At 38.1% G+C, this 13,582-nt stretch overlaps 2 protein-coding genes across 2 annotated transcripts in view; both read left to right on the plus strand.

The window, feature by feature from the left end:
• The window catches only part of kti12 (KTI12 chromatin associated homolog), a 418,740-nt gene that overhangs the window by 237,188 nt on the left and 167,970 nt on the right, over positions 1-13,582 (plus strand). The gene's annotated exons all lie outside the window — the stretch shown is intronic.
• The window catches only part of reln (reelin), a 514,851-nt gene that overhangs the window by 133,649 nt on the left and 367,620 nt on the right, over positions 1-13,582 (plus strand). The window contains exons 5-7 of the mRNA XM_083552560.1: positions 12,909-12,941; positions 13,045-13,123; positions 13,193-13,289. Of these exons, the coding sequence (XP_083408686.1) occupies positions 12,909-12,941; positions 13,045-13,123; positions 13,193-13,289 (209 nt within the window). The remainder of the gene's footprint in view (positions 1-12,908; positions 12,942-13,044; positions 13,124-13,192; positions 13,290-13,582) is intronic.

The following is a 13,582-nucleotide window of genomic DNA, read 5'->3' on the forward strand; positions in this document are numbered from 1 at the left end:
ATGTGGTCATATTTTCTAGATCAAGTGAGGACCCTTGCTGCTGCATTCTGAACTAACTGAAGCTTATTTATGCACTTACTCGAAGACCCAGAGAGTAAAGCATTACAGTAGTCTAATCTAGATGTAACAAAAGCATGAACTAGTTTTTCTGGATCCTGTAACGACATCATATTTCTAATTTTAGCAATATTTCTAAGGTGAGAGAAGGTGATCCTGGTAATATTATTTACGTTAGCCTTAAAGGAAAGACTAGGGTCAATGATAACACCAAGGTCTTTGACAGTTGTACATGCTGAAACAGAAACACCATCCAGAGATGCTACATAATCGGAAAGGTTGTTTCTAGCTGCATGTGGTCCTAGTAAAAGTACTTCCGTCTTATCTGAGTTAAGCAGAAGAAAGTTATTAAGCATCCACTGTCTAATGTCCTTAAGACTCTCCTCAACATTGTTAAGCTGATCTCTCTCATCTGGCTTTGCTGAAATATACAGCTGCGTATCAGCATAGCAATATAAGCGAATACCATGTTTATGTATAATTTTACCCAGAGGCAGCATATATAAAGAGAAAAGCAATGGGCCTAAGACAGATCCTTGCGGAACACCAAACTTTACCTCAGAGAGTGTGGAGAACTCAATATTTACATAAAAAAACTGATAGCGATCAGTCAAGTAAGACCTGAGCCAAGAGAGCTGTTCGCTTTATTCCAACAACATTCTCAAGTCTAGCAAGCAGTATAGTGTGATCAATGGTGTCAAAAGCTGCACTAAGGTCGAGCAAAACAAGTAAAGAGATAAAAGCCTGATCAGATGCCAATAGCAGATCATTTAACTAGTGCCGTCTCTGTGCTATGATGAGGCCTAAATCCTGACTGATACATTTCAAAAAATGTTATTCATAAGTAGATGTGAGCATAACTGCTGTGGCACAACCTTTTCTAAAATTTTGGATATAAAGGGGAGATTTGATATTGGCCTGCAGTTGGACAGCTGACATGGGTAAAGGTCGGGTTTCTTAATTAGGGATTAGGGATTATATCACCCTAAAGTCCTTCTTCTTCTTAAAATACGTATTCACCACTGCCTTTTCCATTCTTTACCAAAATCTGCCACCATCTGCCCCTCCACATTTCTCTCCCCAAGACCATACCTACCCATCACCACCTCATCACCTCTGTTCACTTCACCAACATGGCCATTGAAGTCTGTCCAGTCACTAATCATTGCTTTCTATGTACATCATCTATGACTCCATTCAACTCACTCCAGAATTTTTCCTTATCCTCCATCTCACAACAAATTTGTGGAGCATAGGCACTGATGAAATTTACGATCACCCCTTTTACTTCCAGCTTCACGTTCATCACCCGATCAGAAACTCTCTTTACCTCCACTACACTCTTACTAAACTCTTCATTTAGGATCACCCCTACACCGTTTCTCTTTCCATCCACACCATGATAGAACAGTTTAAACCCACCTCCAATGTTCTTGGCCTTACTCCCTTTCCCTTTGGTCTCCTGAACACACGTCTACCTTTCTCTGCTCCATCATATCAGCTACCTCTCTCCCTTTTTTCCAGTTATAGTACCAACATTTAAAGTACCAACCCTAACCTCCACTTTCCTCCACTTCTCCTTTCCCTGCTGTCTCTGTAGATGTCTTCCTTCTGTCCTTCTCCACCTTTGGCCAACAATATCCCAATTTCCACCAGTACTAAGTTCATTCATTAACCGAATATTTAACATATGTTTTATGCTGGAAACCCTTCCTAACACAATCCTCCCTATTTATCCAGGCTTGGGACAGACACTAAGAGTGCACTGGTTTGTGCAACCCTAATTGCTGGTTGCATACAAAAACGTTTTTTTTAAATAAACTACATGTGCGTTAACAAAAAAGTGTATGTGTGTGTGTGTATATATTATATATATATATGTACATACAGTGGAACCTCGGGTTACGAACGCCCCGGGATACGTATAATTCAGGTTACGAATCGCAGTTCATCAAAACTGCCCCTGGTTACGAACAAAATTTCAGGATACAAACGTCACGCACCAAAAAATCGCAGGCAAGTTGGTTATTTTCGTATCGCCACCCACGCTCTCCCACGCAGGTCGTCGCATCAGTTAGCGTCCTGTGTACCTAGCAAAAGCATTGTCTCAGCGTTCAGCGTACGCCCCCGTCGGCGGCTGTCAAACCTCCCCCGAACCTGTTCCCCGAAGCACCGCGCCCCTTCTCTCGTGCGTGCCCCACCCGCACGGAGCTGCTCGCAATCTGACTGAATAAATACGCTGGCTTCTATTACTGCTTCCGCCTCCATATTCGCCGCGTAACAATTAGTGAATATTCATTCATTCATTAATTTTCTCCTGCTTATCCGTAATTCGGGTCGCGGGGGCAGCAGTCTAAGCAGGCCCCCGCCTTCGACTGCTGCCCAATCCTCACAGCACCGTCCCTTACGGTCCCTCCTGCAGGTGGTGAGCCCATGGAAAGCAATTAGTGAATATTGGCTTTATTTTTATTTTTTAAATAATATTTTTGGTTGTCCAGAACGAATTACCGAAGTTTCTGTTCATTCTTATGGGGAAATTCGTATCGGGATACGAACTTTTCAGGTTACGAATAAAGTACCGGAACGAATTAAATTCGTAACCCGAGGTTCCACTGTATGTATATATATATATATAATATATATATATATATATATATATATATATATATATATATATATATATATATATATATATATATATATATATACACATACACACACACATATGTATGTATATGTATATAAGTTAACAAAAAGAAAGGAATAAAGCAAAGTTAAGTGGAATATTCCCACACAACAGCTTTTCAATGTGTACATCCAGTAGATGCGATTGTAGACAATACCTTCAGATCTAAGCGCTAGCAAAAGATTCTTCGTCGCTGTTTTTGAAATGTTCCTCATTCGACGGGAGGTCGTGGTCTTCCAGATATCGCTTGATGCCTCTAATTAACCTGGGGGTCCACAGTTTCTGCATCAAACCACGAAAGTCAGTCCGATAGATATTGTCGGGTTTTTGAGCAAGCACGAGTGCTGCCCCTGCCTATAATGGTTGCTTCAACAGCCGTTGCATTAATCTTTCAAGTATCTTCTTAGAGCCCCGTTGAGCAAATGTAGCATGGCGGATTTCAAATAGTCGAAAAAGGCAATGGACGTCAACCACAAGCCATAATCAGAGGGGTGTAAAGACAATCAGTTCTACAGAGCGAAGGGAACGCTCAGAAGCGGGCGAGGCCTATTTGAATGCCACAGACATTAAAGACTGTGTTCGCGGTAATGGAACTCTCCTCAGGAGATGATTGGTGACCGGTCCATTCCATCTTCTTTTATAGCCCCCAGGACGATCCGCATAGGCCGGATTCTCATAAACATCATTCTCTGTCTCTCTTTTTCTTTTCTCGAATGACTCTTTCATAGCACAACCCAAGGGTGGGCCAGACCAGTCATCATTCGATCCTGTGTGTGTGTGTGTGTGTGTGTGTGTGTGTCCAATAGTTCAGAAAGGGTGAATTTTTTTCCCCATCACCAGAGCCTTGTTCCAGTCATGCAAGCCATGAAAGGGCAAAGTAATTTATTGTCAATCTCCCATCTTTTCCCACCAAGATATAAATGGTGTGTCAAGCATGGTGTGAAAAACACCCAGTCTGTGCTAAAAAGATCCAGGACAAAGTAATCTTTAGGTTTCATTATCCCTTACATCTCCTCTTTCTCCACGCATTAACTGGCTCGGTAGAGCCAGTGGCCTGTGTCAGAGGTTTTTTTTAACCAAATAACCATCAATCTAAGCTTTCACTCAGAAAACTCCAGGGTACTGGGATTAGACTACGGGAGAGAGGGCCTAGGAATTCTGCTCCATTTTCCTTCATCCTTTCTCCACACTGTTCTGAGAGATTAATAAAGTCATACAGAACATGAATATACTCCAGGATGCTGTTGATGAGGGTTCCACAAGGTATTGAATCATAAAATGTACAATGTTTTTCACACATGGTTTCTCCATTTCAGCTTAATTTTGGCAAAAAAAAAAAAAAAAAGAATAAAAAATATATAATAATTATCACAGTGTAATTTGTCCTGTGTTGTTAATCACTGTTTTATTTACCAAATTCTAAGACCTAGGTCTAGGAACAGAAGATTTTTATTATGTCCTTATTTGACAACAATAGCATTCAAAAAAAGGTATGATTAAAAAAAACTTTTTTTCAGTTTTTATTGAAAGTTAAGAAGTTCAAGGTCGATGAATAACCTGAAATGTAAAAAAAAATCAAGCAGAAAACTGCAAGAGGTGGAAAAATATGAATGCCAAGGTGTCAGTGGAAGGAAGCTAGAGGAAGTAGATGAAAACTCTGTCAGGAAGAGGTTTGGCAGAAAAGCCACAATAAAATCAGAAAACAAGTTTTTTTTATGTCAACAATTTGACTGATAAGCAGTTCACAGGACAAAAGTTTCAAGTACAGCTTAACAATTGTCAAGTAAGCAAGTATCAGTTCAAACTGTGAATATAAGACTGCAAGCTACAGGTATGACAGGCCAAGTAGCAGTAACGAAGCCATTACTAAGAGAAGAAAAAAAAAAGGCTTGCTTTTGTATGGTTTTTGTATGTTGTTTGTTAGGTGTATGGATGGTTTCACAGTGTGACACCAACTGTCAAACATGTTGGATGAGAATTCACAATGGTCTGGGAATCAGTGACTTGCACAATGTGAGTGGCACCTTGAACCACACCATTTTGTATCACCATACAGTAACCTCTAATTTACACCTGTTTGGTCAGAAAATCATTCTACAGTAAGATATTGACTGAAAACATATCTCTAGGCGGAGTCAGAACTACCTTAGAAAAAAGAACAAGACAGTAGGCTTCAAATCATTGAATGACAAACATCTCCAGACTTAAATCTCATCAAACTGGTTTAGGATGAACTGGCCAGAATATTGAAAGCAAAGCAATCTACAAGTGCAACAAATTTTTGGGAACCTTGCAACAGTGTTGAGAAGAACCATATTTGGTTTCTGTTTTAGAATACTACTAGTGTGTTTGGCCATTATATCTATATGGCTATTTTGATTAACTTTTTTTTATTTGACTTAAAAAGCCAGGTAAATAATTCTAGAACTTTTACCAGCTTTAATATGACCTATAGCTTTTACAACTCAGTTTAAAAAACAAACTATTAATAATTTATTTTTATTTTTTGGGTAGGGATAATTATATGCACATGGATTTAATAGCTGTTTATTTTTTTTCCATTTCATAATGGCTGACAGGGGAGGAAATTGATTTGTTTTTTTGTTTTTTTTTAAGAAAAGTTGGAAATTGTTAGTAAAGATTAGCCAAAACAGTAAAAAAAAAAAAAAGTATAAATGGTTAATGAAAAAGCTTAAACTTATTTTTTTTTTTTTTTATTTATTATTATTTTGTTTTTTTTTACTAAGTTTAAGCTTTTGTATTAACCATTTATACTTTTTTTTTTTTTTAGAATTTGCAAAAAACAATGGATGGAATGGTTTCTATAGCTGTGAATATAGTTTTATAGTTGTGAAAATACATGCTGTAAAGTGATGTCAATGATGTGTTAATTTATTTTTATTAATTAAAAAAGGAAAGTAAATGAACAGAAAAGAAATCCACATCAAATCAATTTGGTGTGACGACTTTCACTCCTCGGGAGGGCTCTCCCAGCATTTTGAGTAACTTTGTGGGAATGTTGTCTTTTTTTCTTTTGAGGTAAACCACTGATGTTGGACAAGAAGTCCTCGGCCTTCAATGTCAATTCAAGTTTATCCAAGAGGTGTTCTATGGAATTGAGGTCAAGGCTCTGTGTGGGCCCCTCAACTTCTTCCACACAAAAACTATAAAATCGAAATATGGCCTAGCCTCCCCAGGATTCAAAGTTAAAGAGCTAAAGAATGCATATCAGTACAGTGGAACCCGGTTATGTCGTCGGCCTAGGGGACGGCATAAAGCGTCGAGATAACCGATGATTGAGATAAACGAAAACCAATATGGCGGCAGTATATTAACGTGCTTGAAATTTCTTTATGTACATGATGTGCGTTAATAAATGAGAATGTACATGCACGTGTTTTTGGAGGATTTTTTGCTAAGGCGTGCTATAAAAATTTACATACATGTTTGTTAACTGTCAGGAAACCACCTGCCATGCCCCCTTCGGCTGCTGTCAAACCTCCGCTTTCTCTGAAGCTCCTATTTAAACCCCTCTCTTCCACACTCTCACCGTCCGTTATTGTTGGTATACAGTGGTACCTCGACATACGAGTGCCCTAACATACGGGTTTTTTTAGATACAAGCGGTCACTCGGTCGATTTTTTGCTTTGATACGCGAGCAAAAACTTGAGATACGAGCTCGAGACGCCGCTGCTAGATGGCGAATAGAAGACAGAAAGCGAAGGCTGTGACGAAAATTAAGATGAGCAAAGAAGAAAAGTACAAATTTTAAAGTTTAGGGATACGTAGTGTGCATGAGTGATATAAAAAAAAAAAAAAAAAAAAAAAAGAGTTTTCCCTCCGCTTATCGCCTCTACCACCCCCCCCCCCCCCTCCGCACACTCTCACACACACACACACACACACACACCCCACCAGCGTCTTCGTTAGCTCAGTTCGTCTCATCTCCAAGGAAAATACACTGAATAAAACCTTATATTTTTACATTCTCTTTTATTATGTTTTTATACAATATTTGTCATTTATAAATAATTTTCTCATTCAAAAACACGTAACAAAAACAACTTGGATGGCATTTTGGGGGCTGGAACGTATTAATGGCATTTCAATTAATTTGCTTTAAAATACGAGCAATTTGACATACGGTTCACGGCGGTCGTTGTTATCGCTCATGCGTATCCCGGTACGTGCCTTCCCACTCGGACTCCGCACTCTCAACGGCTGCACTTTTCTTACCAAATCGCATCCCGGATTCCCCCGATCCTGCCATTGTTAATTCTATGCTTTTGCTGCTCTCCTGTGTGCTGTTCAGCGCCGCGCTTCTACCAAGCGCACCCGTGGATTATATATACAGACTGCCTCTTTTCAGTTTGGGACTTAGTGGACCGCGCTTCCAGAGCGCACCACTGGAATATTCACTTTCAAGGCGAGTGTTTGTGTTTGGCTTTGCCCTGTGTTGCAATAAACTGTTTTGCTTTCACTTCGGCTTTTGCCTCACGTTCAGCGCATAACATTAACAACGAAAGGCACCAACTAACAGCAGAGATTTACCAGTATACAATACAAACCACCGTCGATTCTCGATACAAACCTTTATTATATTCTCCAACATTGCAAACACACAGATCGCTCACAAAATCACAAAAAAACGTGGGGGGTGTAGTTTGTTTTTACAAAAAGTTAACCAGTGTCAAAATTGAATTCTCAAATCATTTCACTCTGACACAGCTCTGAAAAGTGTCCAACACTCCTGTGCCTCCTCTTACAACATAGCTTCTGTAAGGCTTGATTTCTCTGCCACTTGCGCGAGTTTTTCTGCGGCTGCACAGTGCCATATTTTCGCGTATATAAGATGCACCCTGGGTGAGGGGTATGTAAAACTTTCTATAAGACGCGTCTTATATACACGAACATATGTTAGTAAGATGGTGACGTGGCAAAAGCTGGCGATTGGTCATGCGGACCGAGATAAACGACGTTAAGTGGCAAATTTGGCCCCCCCCCTTGTAGTCGAGATATTAGGTTTCGGCAACATAAGAATCGACATAACCGATGAGAAAATGCTAAGACAAAGCGAGAATTTGGCAGTTCCACTTCATAGGGTTTGCGAGTTAACCGAGGTCGAGATAAGTGGGTTTGACTGAATTTGGTAGTATACTGTAGTTTGTCAATTTCAATTACAGTACATAATTTAGCAAAATAAAGCAATTAAAAGTAACAGTATAAACTATACAGTATATATTAATGTGGCAGCAGGAGCATGGACAAGTACTAGTTAATGAGCAGAGGGCAGCACATATGCTGCTACCTTTGCCTGTATCGTAAAATTTTTGTTGTATTGCCATCATCGGAAGATTGAAAAACTGCAAGTCAAACACGTGTAACTCGGGAGCCTATCTGTATCCTATACATAATCATAATATTTTATAAAACTGCTTCCAAATTATATATATGTTTTTAGATGTATAATTAACCTAGGTGGAAAGTATTGTTATTTCAGTGAAATTTGACACTGTAAATTTACAAGTAAATTTTACAAGTAAATTTTCAAGTACAAGATAAAATGTATTAGTAAAAAAAGTTAAAAAATTTATTTAAAATAAAAAAACAATAGACTTAACTGTGGCATGCTTCACAAGAAGCATAGTGAGGAGCATAGGCAACTCAGAAGATCGTAGGCACAGTAGGGAGTCCGGATGATCTAAGGTAAGCTTACGGTAGATCGGACCATGAGTGAAGGGGGAGAGGGACCTTTTAAAGGGGACAGGTAAATGAAAAACAGGTGTAGGTGATTTAGTAGGAGGGAGAGGCAGAGCTAGAGTGTTGCACCTTGGAGGGAGGTGTGACTGGTGGCTCTGACAACGGTATGTTGTTCGGTGGACCCTTATCTTTCCAAATAGTCCAGGATTTGCGCATCTGGATACGCTATTACAATCTTACTGTAAGTACTGCATTTTTTTTTTTTACTGCTTACACAAATTCAGCAAATACATTTCTTATAAGCGTTCCATCGGAAAACAATACTCTAACATCAAGATTGAGACCTTTAGAACAATATGTAGTTGGTCATGATTACTTATGCCCCTTTTATTTCTATTGTTAAACATTAACACCTACAAACAATGGCTGCTTCAGGTCAGAGTCCTGGTGCATGTTAACGGGTTTTAATTAAAATTACAGATTTTAAAAGATTCTACTTTAAAAAGTAAAAAGGTAATGGCTATATGTTACATCACATAGCTCTTTGTTTGCCACAAAGTTTATTTGCAGATACTCTAGTTAGTCAAATACTTTTGTTGTGACAGGGCATCGCTTTTAAAACAGATCTTTTTAAAAAGTCCATTCACTATCATACACAATGTTCAGTTGAACCCATAGGGTTTCTGCACACAAATTTTTCAGCATTTTCAGTCTTTCAGCATTTTGTTTAGATTTATCAATGATTGTTGAACACTATGCCCATAGTCCTGAAGAAAATAAGAATGCAGAGGGTTTCTTTTTTTTTTAATTTTAAAAATGCAGTTTATTTCTTTGACAGCAGAACAGAGATGTTTCCACATATAGCCTTTATATTTATTTACTGTACACATACAAAATTACATGTTGTACATACACTACATATTTATCTGCACTTGTCTATTTGCACAATTGCTACTTTTTGCACTTCGGGTAGATGCTAAACTACATTTTGTTGCTGTGTACCTTTACTATGCAATGAAAGTAAAGCACTAAGAAACAGTATACTGAACAAAAGTATAAAGAATTTTTTTGACCCCAATTTCCATGAACTCAAAGATCCAAGACTTTTTCTATGTTTCACAAAAGGCCTATTTCTTCCAATTATTGTTCACAAATCTGTGTTAGTGAGCACTTCTCCTTTGCCTTGATAATCCATCCACCTCAGAGGTGTGGCATATCAAGATGCTGATTAGACAGCATGATTATTGCACAGGTGTGCCTTAGTCTGTCTACAATAAAAGGCCACTCTAAAATGTGCAGTTTTATCACAGCACAATGCCACAGATGTCTCAAGTTTAAATGAAGCATGCAATTGGCATGATGATTGCAGGAACATCCTTCTGAAATTCAGCATTAAAACTGTGTGAAATACACAATAAATTCTTTAAAATTACTTAGGCAACACTGCCAAATTAGAGTTTATTAGAACTCTGGTGAGTGTAAGTACATAAAGTAAAATGCTACTCATGTATGATAAAAGTCAATTTAGGAATAAAAGCCAGTCTGCATTTATGAAAGTGATGTTAAATTTACAGTAGAATCTAAACAAACTCGGTGTCTTGCAAAAAGATAATGTTAAACTCACTTTGCTATATTTTATGGTTTTACAATGCTAAAGAAAGGCCACAGTTAGTTAGCATTGATATGCTAGCATGATAAGTGGAAAAGAATAGTTCTAAATAGCATTGTAAACAAACGAGAGAGGTGACCAAAGCAGATGGTACAGTTAACTGAGTGCTCCTTAGAAGCGTAGCCAGAAGCATGGCCGCACAGGGCCCAAGAGCAGTAGGCAGTCTGGGTGGTCTGTGGTCATAACTGGTAGATCAGACTGTAAGTGAAGGGAAATAGGGACCTTATAAAGGGTATGGGTAAAAAAAATAAGTTGATTTTAAATTGTATGGCATCAACACATTTAAAAAAAAGTTGGGACATGGCCATATTTACCACTGTGTGGCATCCCCTCTTCTTTTAAGAACAGACTGCAAACGTCTGGGGACTGAGGAGACAAGTTGCTCAAGTTTATGAATAGGAATGCTGACCCATTCTTGTCTAATACAGGCTTCTAGTTGCTCAACTGTCTTAGGGCTTCTTTGTCGCATCTTCCTCTTAATGATTATGATCAAATGTTTTCTATGGGTGAAAGATCTTCACTGCAGGCTGGCCATTTCAGTACCTGAATCTTTCCTCTACGCAGCCATGATGTTGTAGTTTATGCAGTATGTGGTCTGGCAATGTCATGTTGGAAAATGCAAGGTCTTCCCTGAAAGAGACGACGTCTGGATGGGAGCATATGTTGTTCTAGAACTTGGATTTACCTTTCAGCATTGATGGTGCCTTTCCAGATGTGTAAGCTGCCCATGCCACATGCACTCATACAACCCCATACCATCGGCGATGCAGGCTTCTGAACTAATCGCTGATAACAACTTGGGTTGTCCTTATCCTTTTTAGTCTGGCTGACATGGTGGCACAGTTTTCCTTCAAATTTTGATCCATCTGACCACAGAACAGTTTTCCACTGAAATTACCAATATAATGTGCATCCAGTATGGTTTTCTGCCCTTGACCCTTACACACAGAGATTGTTCCAGATTCTTTGAATCTTTGGATGATATTATGCACTGTAAATGATGATAACTTCAAACTCTTTGCAATTTTTCTCTGAGAAACTCCTTTCTGATATTGCTCCACTATTTTTGGGAGCATTAGGGGAATTGGTGATCCTCTGCCCATCTTGATTTCTGAGATACACTGACACTATGAGAGGCTCTTTTTATACCCAGTCATGTTGCCAATTGACCTAATAAGTTGCAAATTGGTCCTTCAGCTGTTCCTTATATGTACATTTAACTTTTCCGGCCTCTTATTGCTACCTGTCCCATCTTTTTTTGAATGGGTAGCTCTCATGAAATCAAAATGAGCTAATACATTACATTTCAAAATGTTTTACTTTCAACATTTGATACGTTATCTATATTCTATTGTGAATAAAATATAAGTTTATGAGATTTGTAAATTATTGCATTCCTTTTTTATTCACAATTTGTACAGTGTCCCAACTTTTTTGGAATTGGGTTTGTAGATTGTGATCAGTAAATTGTCATAAATGCCCAATGTATCAAATATGATACAAAAAAAGGTAAATGGTATGTAGTTTTATTTATTTATTTATTTTGTTGTTCAAAGACCCAATAAACACTTCAATTAAAAAAATAAATAAAATTCTGTTAATTATTTTATAGGCCAGGCTTCACGAGGTTAAGTGGATTGAGGTGATAAATTTGCCATTGCTCTATAAAAAGTCATTTTCCCTTTTTCCAATGTACTTATCCACATTTGTGCATTTCCATTAAATAATCTTCAAATAATGTATTTTAAGTGTATGAAGAACCCACTTTATCAGGCCTTAGATCTGTTTGTGGAGGGAAAACACTTAAGATCAGTTTAATACTTGGAAATTTGTATAGCTCATGCAGTGATGCAGGTACAGTGCATTATTTACAATCTCTTTCAGGATCCCATAGTGGAAAAGTACCTCTGCAATACTACACGCTGCATAACTGCACCACTTCTTTACTAAGTAATGCCTTCATGCTATCCCATTTTGTTCAATTACTTTAAATAATTGTAATGATTTTAATAGTTTTGGGGTGGCTGGGAAATTAATTAGCTTTCATTCACTACATGTTGCTTACCACCTGTGAACATGCAAATATTCCCCTCAGTAAAAGCTCAAATGCCAACAAATAAATTCCCAAGATCAGTGGATGGGTGAGGCATGCAATGACCACTGCGTCCACTGCCTGTACGCTCCCTTCCTAAATTAAACAGATGGCAACCAAGGGATAGCTGTGCACATGCACAGAGAGAGAAAGCAGGGAGTGAGAGAGTGAGCAGGTCTCACCTGCCACATCTAAGCTGCCAAATGGTCCTTAGCCAACTGCACTGCCTGTTACAGTGACATCGGATACTGAAATTGGACCTATTCCACCGTCTCTGGTAATCATGCAACTGCCAAATGCTTCAGCACCATAAGATAATTTCTTCATTTTTGGCCTCACTCTTCTCAGCAGCCACTGTTGACTGGCATCCCAGATATACTGGCAGATGTTGCACTGACTTTTTTTATTTACAAACCTAAACAATTTTAAACCTTTCACAAACTAAGACAATGACACACTTAAGATCACTGACCTCTTCAAACGAATCAGTATTTGTCTATAAAGATTGCGTCTCTATGTGTGTGATTGTATGCACCTGGTAGCAATGCATGTGTCTGATACGTAAAATCAATAATTAGAATGAATTTCCAGATATATTGTTTGATTGTATATCTCTGTTTAAATTATTCTGAATCCATGTAAACTAAAATCTATCTTAATTATTCTCATTTGAGATTTATGATAAATTTTCTCTTTTTTTAAGCTCCTACAGAACCACCACTGCAGCCTAGTTTAGGTAAGCTAATACGTAAATGTTTGTATTAAAATTCAAAGTAATATTTTCTATTTTGCTGATTATTTAAATCTTTACTTATGGTGTTCTATTTCATGCTACAAAGCCGAAATACATGGAAGTCATGCAATTCTCCGTGATGATTTTGACTCTAATCTGCAAGGAGAACTAGATGGCAATATCTGGTGGGTATTCAGGACACCACTTACACATTTTATTTTCAAAATGATAGTAACTCTGTCTTGTCTTCTCAGGTCAAACTGTAGTAACTGTGAAGTGGGGGAGCAGTGTGGTGTGGTCTTATATGGTAAAGCTGTCACTTTCTGTGAACCCTTTGGGGAAAGAGAACTGGTAATTATATCCCTCACTAGCTAACCAGATGCACAAAATCATATACAATCTTGACAACATACTTGACAACTATATTCTACATATAGTCAGGTACACATATACACTATATGGCCAAACATTTGTGGACATGACTATCACATACATATTTAATTCAAGACAATTCAACTTGTATGGTGCCTTTCTCAATTGCTGTTGTTCCAAAGCAGCATTACAGAATTAATAGACTTCAAGTATAAAATTTAGCACATTTTTTCTCAAAATTTCTGGCCAGTGTAGATGAATGACAACAAAAC

Source organism: Silurus aristotelis (genome assembly GCF_946808225.1).
Source record: "Silurus aristotelis genome assembly, chromosome: 10".
NCBI classification, from domain to species: domain Eukaryota; kingdom Metazoa; phylum Chordata; class Actinopteri; order Siluriformes; family Siluridae; genus Silurus; species Silurus aristotelis.